At 37.6% G+C, this 19,521-nt stretch overlaps 1 protein-coding gene across 2 annotated transcripts in view; it reads left to right on the top strand.

Moving 5' to 3' along the window:
* MMP16 (matrix metallopeptidase 16) overlaps positions 1-19,521 on the top strand; it is a 187,316-nt gene that overhangs the window by 150,932 nt on the left and 16,863 nt on the right. For both annotated transcript variants that reach the window (XM_087931486.1, XM_087931485.1), the window contains exon 7: positions 8,213-8,351. In XM_087931486.1, coding sequence (XP_087787612.1) covers positions 8,213-8,351 — 139 coding nt within the window. The remainder of the gene's footprint in view (positions 1-8,212; positions 8,352-19,521) is intronic.

Here is a 19,521-nt window from a genome sequence, read left to right as displayed (position 1 = left end):
GCTTTCCATGTTAATTTCAAGACATTCTGTCACAGAAATCCAGCTTAGTGTCATATACATATTTCATATCCCATAACCATTTGCCTTTGGTCTTGTTGATTGCGGTTAATGAGAACTGAAGACCAAAACTTAGTAGGATACCAAATCCTTTTCAAGAACTCATCCTGTGTTTATCCTGTTAGCTAAGATAACTGTTCTTGACTGTTCATTATTTACAACCTGAACCACTCAGTATGTCTGTGTGAGAGTCAAAACATCTAAAATACTGCAGCTGTTAACCTATTGACATACCTTAAAAGAAAACTAATACACATTGTTCTTTCTCATCTCTCAACCTGAATCAAGATGTTGAATCCTGGTATGATAAATTTATTCCATTTGTCTGATTACTCTGGGCAGGTAGCTAAGGAATATCAAATTGACAATACAGTCTGTAAATCATTGCTGTCCAGTTCTAAACATGATGAGAAAGCTTGAAGCAACTTTAAAGATTTAAGGCTCAAGCAGTCTTCGTATAGCAGCAGAACTAATGTTCTTTCTTAGGGCTCTATAAAAATAAAGCAAGAAAGTTATAATTACTAGGGGTCACTTTGAAGTGTCCTGGACATAATCTTTAATAAGTACTTCCATACATACCTAAAGATGAAACAGTTTGGTACTATGATTAAAGGCATCAGACGAGAAACCAGGAGACTATGAATTCTAGTCTTGCCCTAAGCACAAATCTAGCTCTAAAAAGAAGGAAATGGCAAACTACTGCCAAAAATATCATAAATAAAAATGCAGGCACTAATCCAAGCTGCACTTGCCAGGGGTCCAGATTGACTCAGGGCCCAAAATAGATGTTTTTATATGCATATGTGTGTATATGTAATGTTGCTTCTTAGTTTTAAAGGAAAGTAGTATAGTGTAATGCTCAGAACTTTGTTAAATGGATTGCTGTTTAAGCTGAACATTTATCAAGAGTTTTACATGCTCTTAGGCATAAAAGATATCTAGGCCATGTTATCCAGATGGACATTAAGATATATGTTATCCCAATGCAATTATACCTTTGATGGAGTCACAATATGAAAATTAAACTTTTAGAATTTGTAATATAAGCCTTGCATTGTCCAAGTTATTTTGTTCATTTTGTCCTTCCTACCTTATCAAATTACAACATGAGGAGAACCCTTAAGCAATTCCTGAGTTTATGACATTTTATCACTGATAATGAGCAAGAAGGGAGGAGAAGAGAGCCTGATTCCCAACTTACATCTAACCTAATTCTGAACTCCTTCCACCATTCATCTGTCTCTTGGGATCAAGTTTCACCTCTCCTATCTCTTACTGTCCTTTCCTTCAATTGTGCTTGAAGTTCATTAACTAAATAATTTCCTTTCACTGGTGGGATTAAAAAACTTTTACTACCAGTTCAGTCGGCGTGGCTTGGTGGGTGCACTTTATGTGTGTACATACGCTTTGCATACATGCGCATGCCAAACACCCACTTTGCGCAGGCACAGAGGCTTTCCAACTCACCTCCTGCAAGCCTGCACTCTCCTGGTCACTTCAGCAGTTGCTGCTTGGCACTCTGCTATGCCCCACAAAGCATCCGCGCTTCAAAAGCAAAAGATAAAGGTGAGCATGGGAGCTTGGGCGGGTGGGTGAGCCCAACAGCAGAGCGGCAGAGAGAAACGGTTTGGTCTCTACTGCTCATCACCACTACTGCCTCGGCAGAACCGGGCCAAACCAGTAGAATACCACACTGCTTCCTTGCTTTTAACATATTAACTAAATAACTTCCTTGCTTTTAACATGTTTTATTATTAGGATCAACAGGAGAGAGACTTCTGGGGAAATAGCATTCACAGAAGCTGCTTAGCATATACAGATAGACCTTGACTTGCAATTGGTTACTTAAAGACTACTTAGAATTATGACAGACCCTCCAAAAGGCACTTACAACCTGTTTATGAACTTCTGACAATCCCCTCTGATCATATACATGCCATATTTCGGGTGGTGGGCAGCCAGCTTACATTTATGGCCATTTACGTTGCCCCACAGTCATATGACAGTAATTCTCAATACATCTCCAAAAATCTGCCACTTACTTTCAGGTTTTTGGCAAAAAATACCCCATAGCCAATGAGTTTTCTTAATTACCATGGTTTTCACTTTAATCACAACTACAAAAAAAGGTAAAATCAGAGCAGATGTGTGATGATCTGCTTTACTGCTGTCATCACAATTTATATTGTAACGGGTAGCTCCATTACAGTTGTAAGTTCAAGAACCACCTACATTTGGGAAAACATTTTCCTTGGTTTTCTCAAGCCATAATGTGTATTGTGGGGGTGCAAAATATTTCTTATTTGAAGCTTTAGAGTTTAGGATGCCCTAATCTGAAAGCAAAATGACCAATTTGAAATGTATTGTACACAATTGTACACAATTGACTGTTTTAGAGAAGTTCAGAATACTTCCAGAAATATCAAAACAACTTGCTTCACATTCAAGAGGAGTGTTTTTAATTTTGAAACAGTCTTCTCCCTTCATTGTTATTATTGACCCCTTCTATTCTGTCAAAGTTTATAACAAATTGAGATATAGATTTTCATGCTGTTTAGTTTTTATATTCTTGCTTTTACTGTTTTAGTAGCTTTATTCTTGCTTTTACTGTTTTAAGATATGCTCCTAGTTGGTTTTTAAATATTTTTAAATTTGTGGTATGTTACCTTGCCATTGTAATTTCTGAATAACAGTGGTGTATAATTATTAGCTCTTAGTATATTAGTATATATAGTATATATATTAGTATATGTAGTATATATATATTAGTATATTCATTATTAATCAATAATGAAAAATGCATCTAATTAGTAATAAGGTGCAAAATAAAATAACAGCTTTTCTGAATTTGAAATTGGTAAGATAGAGGTAAAGACCTGGGATAATAGGTATCATAAATACAGGAGGTTTGTATTTTTTCTGACTTTAAAAATCCTAAAGCTGTTTCATTTATTAGCTTTTCACTGAAAATTGAACCATAACTTCTAGTGTTAACAAACCAATTTCAGAAAATAAATTGTAAAACTGCTTAATTGAATTTGATTCAAGTTTAATGTTGCTCCTGGCTATACTGTCCAATATTTTGTCCAATATTTTGTTTTTATAGTAGTAGTAGTAGTAGTAGTAGTAATAGTAGTAGTAGTAGTAGTTTTTATAGTAGTAGTAGCAGCAGCAACAGTAATAGTGGTAATAGTAGTAGTAGTACTTAAAACATGGATTGTATCTTTGAATGATTTGATTACATGTAGTTTGATGAAATGAAAGCATGAAACAGAAGAAGCTTTGGTGTGATTCTATAATACACTTTTGGCATCACAAAGTCAGTGTTAAAGGAGCAATTGGTCATGGATTTCATTTTCTATCAGTAAATGTGTTAGTGTATTAAATGACCATTTAGTAGATGGTGCACTAGTAGAGAAGCAAGCTTTTATGAATGTAAAGAACATAATATTGATTTGCAGAGATTGGGGAATTAATAGCAGGGGCGTTCTCCTGCCTTGGAATCAAGCCATCATTCAAAGGCCAGAGCAAAAACTAGAAATTATCAGAAGGCTTTTTAGAATCTATGGATCATAAATGTTGCACATTTGCATATGTTATTAAGAAGGGTTTTTAAAATTATATTATGTTGCAAGCTGCCCACCAGCTTGGGATGGCATACATATGTACGTATGTATGTGGTGGGCAGCCTGCAACATGATATAATTAAAAAATACAGCAATACATAAAGCATATAAAACAAACATCTGGAGAAAGAATGCCAATACTACACCCCACAAGGTATCCACCAACCATTCTAATCCAAGATCTAGGGGAAGATCCAGGTGTCAAGGGTTCATGTAAATAGAAATTTAAATGCTCAAGGCCACTATGATAACAATGGGGCACCATTTCAAAGAGCAGGTAGTACAACAGAGAAAGCCCACTTCCTGGCTCTTATCAAGTGCCTCTGTCTAATCAACGGGACTATGAAAGTGTGAAAACTAATAATATAAGATAGGCAGAAAATATGGTGACCGGTGTCCTTCCACTAACCCGTCTCAAGTCATAAAGAGTTTTATAGGTTACAACAAGCACTTTGAATTTCTAACTCCCAGTGAATTTGAGTGACTCTAAATCTAAATGAAGCCAAGTGACTTTATTCTCTGATGCCCAAATATTCCCATAGAAACTGTAAAGATGATCATGGGGATACTACTGGCAAACCAAAAGATGATCCATGAGAGATCTGAACATGGCAAAGAACCGATGATAATTTTCAGATGTGTCAGGGCAACAAGATTTTCAGCCAGCTTAGTCACACACCACACTTAGTCAGGAATTCTAGTAACAAGACCCAACACAATACATTTGGATACCTTTAATGCTGAAGAGGAGGAAAGGTGGCTCAGCTATTAAAAACGCTGAGTTTGTCAGTTTAAAAGGTTTTGACAACCAAGCGCTGTGAGACAGAGTGTTATTTGCCCCGTCTCCTGCCAAACCTAGCAGTTTGAAAGCATGCAAATGCAAGTAGATAAATAGGTACTACTTTGGTAGAAAGTAACAGCAGATTATTATATTATTTTATTATATGATTATTCTCTTTTGTTGTTTTATATTCCTGAAAGCAGCCTTGAGTCACCATGTGCAAATAGGTGGCAATATAAATGTCCATAAATAAATAAATTCCATATGCCTCAGCGTACAGTCATGCTGGACACCTGACCACAGAAATGTCTTCAGACAGTGCTGCTTCCCTCAGCTAAGAAATGGAGGTGAGCTCTGCCCCCTAGATTCAGACTTGACTGACAGGAAAAACCTTTACCTTTAATGCTGAAGATGATAAACATAGCAAAAGTTTTAAGACAAAAGCTTGCTTATTTATTTGTTTATTTCAGTACATTACATATGGAGGTCTTTTTTTAAAACCAAGGATTCCTAAAGAATGCAGAATATATGTTCTGTGTGTATGAGAAAAGATAGGTCAAGAGTGCAAAATAAAGGCATAAATATGATGGTCTTATATAAATATTATGGTCTTATGCAAATCCTTTTTTTGGATCTGAGTTTTTGCTCAGCAATGCATACAAGGGCGAATTTCAAAAATCAGCTGAAGCTATAGTTGCAAATTATTACCAGCAAGGATTATGGATGTGAACAGAGTTTGTTACATTTTTTTTGAGAAATACTGAAAAAGCAACTGGAAGAGTGAAGGTACAAATTATTGCAGACTGTACTGCTAAGAAGTATGAATGAATGTCTTTGAAGACTGGCTGTTGTTGTGGGGACATTATTTTTTTATTATTTTTATTATTTTTTTATTTATTTATATCCTGCATTTATTACTTTTACAAATAACTCAAGACAGCAAAACAGCCAACACATCCTTCTATTTTCACAACAACCACTCCGTGAGGTGAGTTGTGACTCGCCCGAAGTCACTCAGTGGCTTTCATGAATTAACTGATTAAATTCATGAACTAAATAATTCATGGGAAGAGATAACTGTTTTGCACTAACTGCCTTTGAATAAAATGTTAGGAGCCTGACATCTCTGACGACTTTGAGAAATACGATTCAGTGAGGTCTTCTTAGATACCTGTTTCTCTGTGAAAGAATTTAATTTTGCCTTTTTGCATTTTTCTTATCCTGGAAGTTAGGCAATTAATCCTAAAAATTGCTTTACTCTCCTTCCTAAGTACTGTCGTATGTCTTGCAACATGGAATAACTAAAGTAGCTAGCAAACCAAACAAATTTTAAAAGCTATATTTGAAACAAATGCTATATTGGGAACAGTAAATAGCTAATAAAAGTAGTGAGATGTTTATTATGTTTTTTTTTACTTTTAAAAAGTACTATTATGAAAATTGAGAATAATTAAATCTTTTCATTAATAAGCTGTGATAATGTGACATAACATAGAGCAGGAATGTTCCCGGTGTTGCATATAAATCCTCAAAGCCTTTGATATAGCTTCCTAAAGTCCTCTGTCAAACACAATTTTTAACACAACAGAATGAATTAAATATATGAGCAGCGATCATGCATTTGCTACATCTAAGTCATTTAGTACTCTCCCAAACTGTTAAATTCTTTGCCCTGACTCTGGTATTTTGTGGTATAGGTAGCCCTTAACTTATAACAGTTCATATACTGACTGTTCAAAGTTACAACAGCACTGAAAAAAGTGACTTATGACCATTTTTCACATTACGACTGTTGCAGCCTCCCCATGGTCATGATCAAAAGTCAGACTCTTGGCAAGAGGTTCATATTTATGACAGTTGCAGTTTCCCAGAGTCACGTGATCACCTTTTACAACCTTCTGACAAGCAAAGTCAGTGGGGAATCCAAATTCACTTAACAACTATGTTAACAAGTGCAATGATTCATTTAACAATGGTGGCAAGAAAAGTAAAATGGGACAAGCTCACTTAACAAATGTTTCACTTAGCAACAGAAATTTTGGGGTCAGTTGTGATCAGAACTCAATGACTGCCTGTGTATGTCCCTGACTGCATCACTAAAGGCCAAATCTAACCCTAAACAAAATTATGAATGAGCTATTTCAATAAAATGCTTAACAAAGTAAGCCTTAAGAAAGTCAACCTGGATTTCTATTTGAATGTGTTGACTGCAAACTGTACTCTCCAGAAAGGTCTGCTTACTTAAACTCTTATTTAAAACCTTTAAAAAATGCACCCAGAGAAACTGTCTTAAATTTTGCAGGAAAAGAAACTGACAATCACTAGTAAGGCTGAACTGTTGATTTCAAAGGCCGTCTTTGAAATCCCATCCCACACGTGGGATTGGGCTAGGTGGCTATGGTGGGCATAGCCGGGGATGGGTATGATCATGGTGGGCATGACATGGGACATGGGGGTGGGTATGGTCATGGTGGTCAAGTGCTAACTCAGGACTTCCCTGAGACCCTCTGTCACTCTCATTATAATCTCCTCCATCACTCTCATTATATATCTATTTGAATGTGAGATTGAATTAGATGCTGTTAGATGACCAAAACTTTCCAGAAGGAAATAATGACAAATTATTTGTGCACTGTTGTAAAAAAAAAAAAAAAGATTACATCAACTCCACATAGTTGTCAGGAGTTGTATTCAACCTAAAGCAGCCATTATTTTGTACTGAGATATACTAGATAAATTATATGCTCCTATTTGTAGTCAATCCATTTCTTTTCCAAGTCTTATTTTTTTATTTGATCCCCCCCCCACCCCCATCTTTATTTGGATTCATTGAATGAATGTTTGTGGACAGCATTGCCCAATTGTTGGCATATATGCTCCCATTTCCTATTTTCCCCAAGTAGCCCTGTGAGGTGGACAGTGGACTTATGTGAAATGTTGGAATGGCTGCAAAAGAGACAGCTGCCAGTCACAATATGGCCATTGTGGAAAACAAACTGGTGAGGATGTTTCCCAGTCATGCCCATCTTACTCAAGTCATGCCCTCAACCTCCCAGACAAATATCCTGCCAAACAAACCTGTGGGCAAGAACCAATCAGCAATTTTATTTTATTTTCTAAGAATATTTATGAAACCAATTTGGGGCTCAGAGACATCCTTGTAAATAAAGATATTCCTAAAGGCTTTGCCGTTTTGTGACAACTTTATATAGTAGTTGACTGTGATAAGAAATAACACAATAGATTTATCCATTTTTTTCCTATAAAAATATGTACTTCCCAGTGATTTGTTATAACTGAAAAAGAGGAACACCACTTACTTCCTAAAAACCTATGATCAGATTTCAAAGATACAATAAATATTCTTAGAAACACTAAAGAACAATATACACACAAGTACAACATTAAAAGGAACATTAAAAGTGATGGATGAATAAGTTTGATCATACAGGTTAGCAAAATGTACAAAGAAGCAGCTTGCTTTAACTTCAGAATTAATCCCACAGTGTATTTCCATTTGCTCTGTTTAATAATTCATGCAAATTACAATTGGTCCATAATCCAAGTCTGCAAGAAGTTTATAGCCATTCATCATGATTAGTGTAAAGACATAGAAATGGGAAGAGATAAAGAAACATTCAAAATTGCTGTCCAAATGTAATGCTAATGAAAGTTTGTATCGTAATAACTATTGTGATCATTCCAGATGCCTTCTAATATAATCAGAGGTACCTTTGCTTATTTCTAGGATCAATGGTTTTGGCGAGTCAGAAATAACAGGGTGATGGATGGATACCCCATGCAGATTACCTACTTCTGGAGGGGACTGCCCCCAAGCATTGATGCAGTTTATGAAAACAGTGATGGGAATTTTGTTTTCTTTAAAGGTAAATATAAAATAATGCTTTCATAAAAATTCTGCTAAGAGACTATTAAACTCTTTTCTTATCATCATTCTGAGTGGGAAGAAAGGCAGGCTATAAAGAAATATAAACATTTTTTTTTATTTAGTGAAAATATTATTAACTGAATAAATAAACATTGTCAGGAAGTACTTGTTTAGATCAAAATAAAACATCTCTCTTTGAATGATAGCCAAAGCTGCTTCAAGTTAAAAGACTATAGCTTAGAATTGTCTTATACATAGTTTATAGCAACAATAAATAACGTAGGAGCTGAAAGAGACTGAAGCAATGGCCCAAAGGAAGCAAATTAAAGACAGGTAAGTAGCCAAGATCGGTTTATTAAACCAAGGAAATACAGAATAGAATAGAATAGAATAGAATAGAATAGAATAGAATAGAATTTCTTTATTGGCGAAATGTGATTGGACACACAAGCAATTTTGGTGCATAAGCTCTCACTATACATAAGAAAAAATGAAATACATTCATCAAGAATCATAAAATAGAACACTTAGTAATAGTCATAGGTTACTATAAGCAATCAAATCATACGTATGTTGCTAATACACAATCAAAACATACTAGGAAAACAAAACAATATAAATTGTAAAGATACAAGCAACATGCAATAATAGTCATAATTGGGAAGAGATAGATAATAGGAAGGATGGGAAGAATAATGGTAATACAGTCTTACTAAGTAATTTGACAGTGTTGTGGGAGTTAGCTATTTAGCAGAGTGGTGGCATTCGGGGGAAAAAACTGTCCTTATGTCTAGTTGTTCTGGTGTGCAGTGCCCTATAGCATCATTCTGAGGATAGAAGTTGAAACAATTTATAATCCAAAACAATCCAAAATCCCAAACCAAGCCAAGGTTACAGGGAGAATATTTGGTTGGACAAGAGTGCCAAAGGGGATGCATGTCCCCAGAGGACTTCACAGTAGCTTTTGACAGCAAAAAACTGGGAGGTATGAACCAAAATGCCAAAATCAAGGTACTTCCCTAAAATCCCAGTGTTTTAAAATTTCCTAATTCTGTAAAACTTGTATCTTAGGTACTTACTCCACCTTGTACTTATACCTTCAATCTGAGATCTATATACTACTAAAGCTCTTGTTGCCATGACCTTTAACTAGGTACATCATAGGGCAACAATTTTCCAAAATACCTCTATGTAATGTACTTATTCTATTTAAAATTTCAATAAACATTTATACATTTCAGCGGTTGCACTAGTTTAGAAATGTACAGTATTTTAAATTCTTACAAGGTGGGAAACCATGATTTGAAACCATAAATTATCACGAATGAAGGTAAATATACATGTCCAAGATAATGTTGAAGGTTCTAATTTGAGTCGACCACCAGGACCAGAGGTCTATTCCTCCAAGCTTTTGGACTAGTGTTGGAGCCCATCCTCTGGGAAATTCTCTCTCTCTCTCTCTCTCTCTCTCTCTCTCTCTCTCTCTCTCTCTCTCTCTCTCCTCCCTCCCTCCCTCCCTCCCTCCCTCCCTCCCTCCCTCTCTCTCCAGATCGTGTTTTTTTTTTCTATACTGTTATGCTGTGTGATAACCCAGGAAGCCTTAAAAACAAAACACCAACAAAGTATTGCAAGATTTTAGTAATCTGACTGCATGATTTCATGAGAAAACTGACATCTCTTAAGAACTCAGCATTTGCATGTCGATATTTTCATTCAAAAGATGCCTCACAATTATGGCATTCTAGTTCAAAATTAAATACAAGTTTGATGAAATTTATTTATTTATTCATTTGATTTGTCAATTGCTTACAAAATAATAGGTATAAGTATAAACATGAAAAAGAATACAGAAAATATGTACAATTAAATGGGGACAATAGGACAGGGTAGGAGGCACAATGGTGCACTTATGCATGCCCCCTTACAGACCTTTTAGGAATGAGGTCTGGGTGAGGTCAATAGTAGATAGTTTGAGGTTAAAGGAGTGGGGGTTTGAAGATGTAACTACAGAGTCAGGTTGTACATTCCAGGCATTGACCATTAAGTTACTGAAGTCATACTTTCTGCAATCAAGTTTGGAGTGGTTAACATTGAGTTTCTTTTTGTTGTGCGCTCTTGTATTGTTGCAGTTGAAGCTGAAGTAGTCATTGACTGGTAGGACATAGTAACAGATAATTTTGTGTACTATGTTTAAGTCCAACTGTAGGCGGTGTAGTTCAAGATTGTCCAAGGCCAAAATTTCAAGTCTGGTGATATAGGGTATTCTGTTGCGAGCAGAGGAGTGTAATACTCTTCTCGTGAAATACTTCTGGACTCGCTCAATTGTATTAATGTCTGATATACAGTGCAGAATCAAGACAGATGAGCTATATTCAAGTATTGGTCTAGCAAAGGTTTTGCATGCCCCAGTTAGCAATTTAATATTTCCAAAGGAGAAGCTTCGTAAGATTAGATTTACAACTCTTAATGCCTTTTTGGCAATGCTGTTACAGTGAGCTCTGGTGCTTAGGTCATTAGATATGAGTACTCCTAGGTCCTTGACAGAGTGAGGGTCATCAATGAGGTCATATCCGCCTAGTTTGTATTTGGTATATGATTTTTTTTACCAATGTGTAGGACAGAGCATTTGTTGGTCAAGATTTGGAGTTGCCATTTGTTTGACCATTCAGATACATAATCAAGGTCACTTTGAAGAGCAGTAGCATTGTTGGTGGTGTTGAATAGTTTTACATCATCCGCGAAGAGGATGCAGTTGCTTATAAGGTGATCGCAAAGGTCATTTATATAGAGTATAAAGAGTGTGGGTCCTAGAATGCTGCCTTGGGGGACACCGCTGTTAACTGGAGCAGGGTTTGATATAGCGCTCCCTATTTTTACTATTTGTTGCCTGTTTGACAGGAATGCAGTAATCCACTTATGATGAGATCCGGAAATGCCGTAAGAGTTTAGTTTTAACAGTAGTTTGTCATGTATCACTGAATCAAAGGCTTTGCAGAAGTCTCTGTAAATTGCATCTATTGCTTTACCCTGGTTGAGTAGCGTAGTCCATATGTTTTTGCAGTGTAGGAGTTGTAGGTTGCAGGACAATTTTTTTCCTGAAACCAAATTGTTTTTTGGAAAGTAGGTTGTTTGACTCTAAGTGGAGGGTGATGAATTGGTTAATGCTTGATTCCATGACTTTGCACATGACACAACACAGTGAGATCGGTCTGTAGTTTTCAACTAGGCTGGGGTCACCTTTTTTGAAGATAGAGATGACTGTAGCTAAGGACCATAGGTTCTTAGGAGCTGGTTCTGAATGATATATATAATGCTTAGGGGTTCTGCTATGGCAGAGGAAAGCTTTTTTAAGAAATATACACATAATCCATCGGGGCCAATAGATAGGATGGTTTTAGATTACTTAATGCCTTTTCTATGTTATCATCTGTAAAGTCAATATGTAGTAGATCATTGCAGTTACTTGTGGTACGACTAGGAAATCTGTGGCATTTTATGCATTTATGAAATATTGTGCATTTAAAAAATAAAACAAAATGTTGGGAGATAATAGCTAAGTTGAATATAAAAATAAACAAATAATTTGAAAATTATTTGAAAAAATAGTAATAATATAATTAATAATAATAATAATAATAATAATAATAAACCTTGAAAAAATTTTAGCCACAAATTTCGATGCATGCACTGTGTGTTTGAACCAAGGTTTTAATGCATGAAAGGGGAAAAAAAATAAGGTTTCCTTTATCCAAATACATACACACATACATACATACATACATACAGTTGTGCTTTTAAAGTTGTAACAATGTTTCAGCAGAATCTCATCTCATCATGAAACCTAGCTTCCTAATAAACAATAGCTGACCGTTCACTCGAAGCCAAGCTGCACTAAAAGCCCCCAATACAGGAAACACTATGTTGCCAGCCAATCAAGACAAAAAAAAAATGCTACAAAACAGACAGAAGATATTAGAAACACCAATCAAGCAGAACACAGCAAACTCCAAGACCAATAAACACAGACCAAGACTCTCAACCAATCAGGATGAAGAAAAAAACATTCTAACACAGCACGAGGCTAGCACCAAATTTAAAGCAGAAATGGCTGTGAAAGCCTGACTCACAGACGAACACAATACAGAAGCCTGATGATGGCAGAAGAGATTCTGCCGAAACGTCGCTACAACTTTAAAAGCACAACTATAATGATGTGGGAAAATACCCGAACAAAGCTGAATACCATATATATAAATACCCGCAAAAATCCATAGAGTTTAAATTATTCGTATTTATTATTTCTAAGACACAAGGGGTATCTACTTGGTGAACTCTAAATAAGTAAATTTAGTTTTGCTTATTTCTGGTAAAATAATGCCAAGAAGTCAACATTTCAAATCAGGACAGAGAAATCTTGCAAGTTAGGCAAAGTTCAGAAGATTTCTTATTCCTAAGATTTCATGTTCTGACATATTGACATTTTGTAACATCCTAGCCATTAATAAAAGTTTTTAAAGTGGTTTTGCTGCAACTACATTTGCCATAAAGATACACTTCCAATTTCTATTATAATCCTTTGACTTTATTGATTTATGAAATCTGAGCAGTGATAATAATTGCAATTTTTTAATTGGACTATAGTAATGTACTTTATATCATGTGTCTGATTTCAGAAATTACTGTAGTTAGTTCAATATGTAGTAGCTAACTTTCATCCATGTACAATATCCAAGATATTTTAGGGGACAAAATTATGACCCCTTAAAACTATTTGATGAACTTTATTCCTCCCATCTGAAAGAACCCAACAAATGTCAGTTACTTTTCCAAAGTTTAGCAAAGGTTCATATAGGTGAGAAGCAGGGGTCATATGCCACCTCATCTCCCTGCTATTTCATATGCCATCTCCATTTTAATCAGAATTAGTTATTTTGGGCATTAGTTATTTCTCTTGCTTTTCGTGTAATCTGTGTTCCATAGTTATTTATCTGCCATTACCAATTCAGGTGGGAAATGAAGTATTAACAATGTTCCTGTTCTCATGCAAATTTCCTTCATAATTAAAAATTTCATAAAGACTAAAATATGGCATGTGCAACAAAGTTTTTTGTATGCCTCTCCCCACCCTCAGTTTTTCACCAGGCATCAGCTGTTGCCTAAAATTAAAACTTTAAATATGCATCTAATTTGAGTTTAATGTTAAAATTATACATTCTACTGAATAAGTACTAGTTTATCATTACAACCTGTTCACTGAGATTGAAAACCCATGTAGAATATAATTATTCATAAAGTATTTGTTAAATAAGGTACATTTATAGCAACACAATAGAGGATTAGGATCTCAACTTTAACTGTTATAATGAGTGGCTCATTGTAGCTTAAAGGTTGATTAAGACAGCATGTTGGATGGTACTGGAGTCTCTTGACAGTTGTACTGCTCTGGCTACCTTTGAATTTCTCCTCACCCCCTAACTTGAAGGCTTCTAATTCCAAGAATGTCTTCAAATAGTAAGTAGTGCAGCTTTGAGAAACTTCTTTTTATTCTATTTGCTTAATAAATAGTTAACATGGTAAGGTACCGCTTTCCAAACTAATTATGGGAAGGGGTGTCACTGAAGGGTGCCATGAACACAAAATGCTGAGAATTCTGACATATTCTAGAAAAACAGAAAAAAGCTAAAAGCGTACCACATTTAATTACTGTTTCAGTGTGTTTAAGTCTAATGAATTTCATTTGGTGATTACCACCTCTATACAATCAATTTTATGAAATTTGAAATCTTTTCATAACAGTGCTGCCTGTAACATCTTGCTCAGACCCTTATCATTTATATTTGTTTTTTGTATTAGAGCAGGGTGTCAAATTCAAGGTTGGTGTGCTTAGACCTGGTCCATGAGGCTTACCTGGAAACAGCTAAGAACTAGCCTGCAGTGCCTCTGCCAGTGAAAATGGAGCTTGTGAGGGTCATGCGCAGACCTCATAAGCTCTGTTTTCACTGGCAGAATGCTAACAAAACAAACTAGTAGCAAAAGTGGCATTTGATCACACAAGTGATATCGAGCTGGCCCACCCTGACCCGAGGTCAAACACAACCCTGATGCAGCCCTCAATGAAATCGAGTTTGACATCCATGTATTAGGGATTCTTCTAAGATGCTGTCTTGATTTGATCATCCCCTTTCCCCCCTCCACTATCAAATATTAATATGTAACTACTTAAAATTAGAAAGGAATGCTTCAATTTATTTCTTGCCTCCAAGCAATTAAGGAAGTGACCCAAAGGTGAGTTTCCCAAAAGGCAACTGGACTTTCTTGATTTTTTTCTTTGAAAATGTTTAGCTTCTCATCCAAGAAACTGTTTCGGTTCTAACTGACTGGTGTGGAATGGAAGGGTTTACATTCTTTGAAGTATAAACAGTGTAAATCCTTCCCAACCGGTCAGTTAGAAGAAGAAGAAGCTTTTTTGATAGAATAGACGGAAGACTTAGACTTAGAATAACTTTATTGTCACTTTGAATGTAATCGGCATACATTAAAATGAAATTTCATTGAAAGAGGAGTTGAATTCATTGACCGCATGTCTCAGTATTATACCGTGTTTCTCCAAATATGCCCCCCCAATAGGAGGACCCAGCATGTTTTCTAGGGATAAAATGAAATTAAACCCCTCTCCCCAAATTTAGGCCTATTTTAAAACATGCAAAATTGGGGGAGGAGGCGGGGGGAACTTGCCATTAGAAGCGATCCATGGGCAGCTATGCCTCGCCATCAGCTGATCCTAACAGCCAACCATGGTGGAGCGCAGAGGGCTCCCTACCCCCACCAAGCACCTTTGCTGCAGACCTGGGTCAGCAGGTGGGCAGCGTCAGCGTGGATGTCCACCAGCAGCGTTTCAGCCACTTCTCAGGCATATGTAGCTTCCATGGTTCCCACCGGTGCTGGCACCTCTCTCGCCAGCGCTGTCTCCAACAACAACATCTGAGTCACTCCCGCTTTCCCCCCATCCCTGTAACAACAGGAAAAACAAACATTTTGAGGTACCTGGGAGTGCCACGTGCTGTGTTTTGGTTTAATCCTGAGCAGCTGGGTGGGCGTGAGAAGAGCCAAGTGAGCTTCTCTGCTGCTTCTACCCTTGGTGCTCCAGCCGTCTCCAACAACAGCGGCAGCAGCGGCGGGAACCATGGAAGCGTTTCAGCCACTTCTCAGGTGGGGGAGCCACCTCTGTAACTTCCACAGTTCCCGCCGCTGCTGCTGCTGATGTTGGAGACGGTGCTGGTGAGAGAGGGACAGCTGCAGCTTGGCCTGGGCACACTTGGAATGCAGGAATGGGCTGCGCACTGGGACTTTGGGAAACTTGCAGAACCCAAAGCTGAAGCACCAAGGGTAGCAACAGCAGAGATGCTCACTCAGATCTTCTCATGCCCACCCAGCCGCTCAGGATTAAACCAAAACGCAGTGCGCGGCACTCCCAGGTACCTCAAAATGTTTTTTTTTTCCTGTTGTTACGGGGACAAGGGAAAAGCGAGAGCGACTCAGATGCTGTTGTTGGAGACGGCGCTGGCAAGAGAGGCGCCAGCACCAGCAGGAACCGTGGAAGCTATAGAGGCCTGAAAAGCAGCTGAAACGCTGACGGTGAATATCCCCGCCACCCGCCCACTGAACCAGGTCTGCAGCAAAAGCACTTGGCGGGGATAGGGAGCCCTCCACACTCCACCATGATTGGCCATTAGGAGTGGCTGGTGGTGAGGCATAGCTGCCCGTGGGGCTCCCTAGGCGAGGGTGCACAGGGGGAAAAGAAATTAATTCACCCCCAAAAAGACATCCTAGCCATTTTTTCGGGGCTCAAAAAAAAAATAAGACCCGGCCTTATTATATGAGAAATACGGTAGGAATAGGAGATAGTGCTATATAATTTATTTCATTTTTCCCCTTTCTCTTTTTTTTCAGTTTGCCGGAAAACCAATACAAACTATGTGCTAGGATGCTCCCTAGAAAATAGGTGGTACAGGCAAATACCAAGGCAAGAAGCAAAACTGATAGGTAGCTCCAGAGGATTTCTAAAAGAGAAGGGTCTAGACTATTACCTTTTATGCTGTGAATATAGCCTTGATACCAAAGAGCTGTTTCAAGATTCTGAGTCCAAAACAAGTGTGCTTTGAGAGTTTGTTTTGTTTGTTCTGACAGAACACCCTTAGCTCAGAATATTCCAATTTATGAAGAGGAATTGTTTTGTTCCAAGCTGAAAACAAAACACATTTGCTCTTTGATGTATCCCCCTCATTCATGCCATGTATAATTGGTTTGGCTTGGCTTTCTCTGGGGAGCACTTGGAGACCTTTCAAGGAAATTTAGCGGTAGATGTGATCTTCCGTTTTCAGACTTTTTAAGAAAATCAGGATGCTTTCAGTTCCACATGTTTAATTTTTGTGGAAATGTCTTTGCTATTTTGAGGACCTATTCCAGCCTTCAAAAAGATGTCATACATACATAAGTAATAAGAGTTTTCCCTTTTTTCATTTTTAGGAAAAGGGATCTTTGGTTGTTCGGGTTTTCTCCCGCGTAAGATTCGAAGTATCTAGGCAACGTTTCGATGAAGTCTCATTCATCATCTTCAGGCTTCTGTCTCCGGCTCTGTGCTTCTCAGAGTAATGTGAGATTGCAGCTGCTTCCTCCTTTAACTGCCAGTGGGGGTGGGACTTGATTCAGTGGGGGCTTGGCTGTGTTCTGATTGGGTGGGGGTGTGTTCTCATTGGTAGGGGGTTTGGCTGTGTTCTGATTGGTTGGGGGTTAGCCGTGTTCTGATTGGTTGGAGGCGTGTTCTGTTTAGGTGGGGGCTTGGTTGTGCTCAGGTTAGTCTTAGTTGCTGGGGGATTTGAGCTGGTGAGTTGTGATCTTGCTGTTTGGCTTCTAGTTCGTGGTCCTGCTGCATCTTCATAGTGGGTGTCGGTTTGCTTCATGTATGGCTTGGAGGGGTTTAAAGTGGGTAGTGATGCAGCTGCAGTGAAGCTTCTGGTCCAGGGTCGTGTCTCATCTTCTGGGTGGGTGGGAGTCTGTTTTCTACATGGAAGTGTGGTGGTGGCATCTTGTGTGGCTCTCATGGGTGTGGGTCTGGTGTCCTTCTTCATGTTAGGTACTGCGTCTGTTCATGAGGGCGGGTTTCCAAATGGCTGGAAGGCGGGAGGTGTCGTCTCGTTTGTTCATGCTGTGTGGGCGTTTTCTATCTCTATGGCTTCTCTGATTATTCTGCTGTTGAAGTGTTCGGTTTTGGCGATAGTTCTGGTATTTTTAAAATCAATTTCATGTCCTGTGGCTTTGAGGTGTTGGACCAGGGAAGAGGTCGTTTCTTCTTTTTTGATTGAGTTCTTATGTTCTTCAATGCATGCACTTATTCTTCTGTTAGTTTGTCCAATGTATGTGGTAGGGCAGGCAGTGCAGGGGATTTCTATACTCCTTGGTTTTCTAATTCGATTTTGTCTTTGGGGTTTCTTAGGATGGTGGATATTTTTCTGTTTGTGCAGAATGCTGTTTTGATGTTGTGTTTTTGGAGGATCTTGCTAATTTTGTCTGTAGTGCCTTTTATATATGGGAGGAGGGCTTTGCCGTTTTCTTGTTCTCTGTCTTGGATTTTGGTTGGGGTTTCTTTTTGGATTAGGTGGGTAATCTTCTTTCTTTGGAATCCATTGGCTGTAAGTACATTGGTGAGAGTGTGTAGTTCGGTTTTTTGGTGTTGTTCATCGGCTAAGCATTTTGTTCTGGAGATGAGTGTCTTGGCTACGGAATTGATCTGTGCTGGGTGGTGGTGTGAGAGTGCATGTAGATAGCGGTTAGTATGTGTTTTCTTCTGGTAGATGGTGTGTCCTAGGGAGCCATTGGATCTTTTGTATACCAAGACATCTAGGAAGGGAAGTTGGTTGTTGGCTTCTGTTTCCATGGTGAATTGTATTTTGGGGTGTAGGCTGTTGAGGTGTGTGAGGAAGTTGTTCAGTTTTTCTTTCCCGTGTGGCCAGATTATGAAGGTGTCATCTACGTATCTGAGCCAGAGTTTGGGTTTGTGGTCGTATTTTTCTAGAGCTTGTGTTTCAAAGTGTTCCATGTAGAGGTTTGCGATGACAGGTGAGAGGGGTGATCCCATGGGTGCTCCTTCTATTTGTTTGTATTTTTGTCCATTGTAGGTGAAGTATGTATTGGATAGGCAGTGGTTGGTTAGATCTAGGATGTGCTTGGGGGGTTGTATTTGTTTTGGATGGCTGTCAAGGCTTCTTTTATTGGCACTTGGGTGAAGAGGATATGACATCAAGCTCACTAGTAGGTCGCTAGGTTGTAAGTTTTGTTTCTTTATGATCTCGATGAACTGGAATGAGTTTCTTACGTGTGAGTTGATGGATTCTGCATAGGGTTGTAGTTGTTTGGCGAGAAATTTGGCTAGGTTTTGTAGAGGTGAGAAAACAAATATATATATATATATATATCTACGACTTATCTTAATATTTCTGATATAAATAAATTTCTCTTTCTAGTTTATGGAAATATATCCTAATCTAATAGTGCCATAAATAAGTAATGCCATTTTATAAGTATTATTAAATCATATCCTTTTATTTTTGAAAAATCATGGTATGGTGAAAATGCTATCCATTTTAATACTATTCTTGTTAGTACCACTGATTTTTATTTATACTTACTTGGAAATGATTTTCATTTATCCTTTGAATTCCATGGGGTTATTTAATCTTTTAATAAGTCCTTTCTGCAGACTTTCTTAAAGAATATATAAAATATGGAATTGTACACACACACACACTTATTAAATGAAGATATTTTGTCAGTAGAAGGTATATATGTATATTGAGCAAATGTCATTTCTCTTTATTTGTACTGGCAAAATGACCAGGTAGTAATGTGAAATTAGTTTAGGATGTGTGTAGTATATATTAGTATACTGATATGCATACAGTGCAATAATGGGTTTAATTAAAGTTATATATTATGCAGCATTATTATGGAGATTGTGCTGTAACTCAGAATAAATTTACTTTGTAACCTTAGCTTGATACAGTGGCACTCATCTTTTAGATCTAATTTCAAATTAGGAATGAAGTAGAAATTTAGCACATTTTTTTCTAAGAAAATTGTTCAACTAATTAAAGTGGGATCTTTTCCAGAAT

Source organism: Pseudonaja textilis, chromosome 3 (genome assembly GCF_049901715.1).
Source record: "Pseudonaja textilis isolate UNSWEBS1 chromosome 3, rPseTex1.2, whole genome shotgun sequence".
NCBI classification, from domain to species: domain Eukaryota; kingdom Metazoa; phylum Chordata; class Lepidosauria; order Squamata; family Elapidae; genus Pseudonaja; species Pseudonaja textilis.
This window is presented reverse-complemented; position numbering and strand designations above follow the sequence as displayed.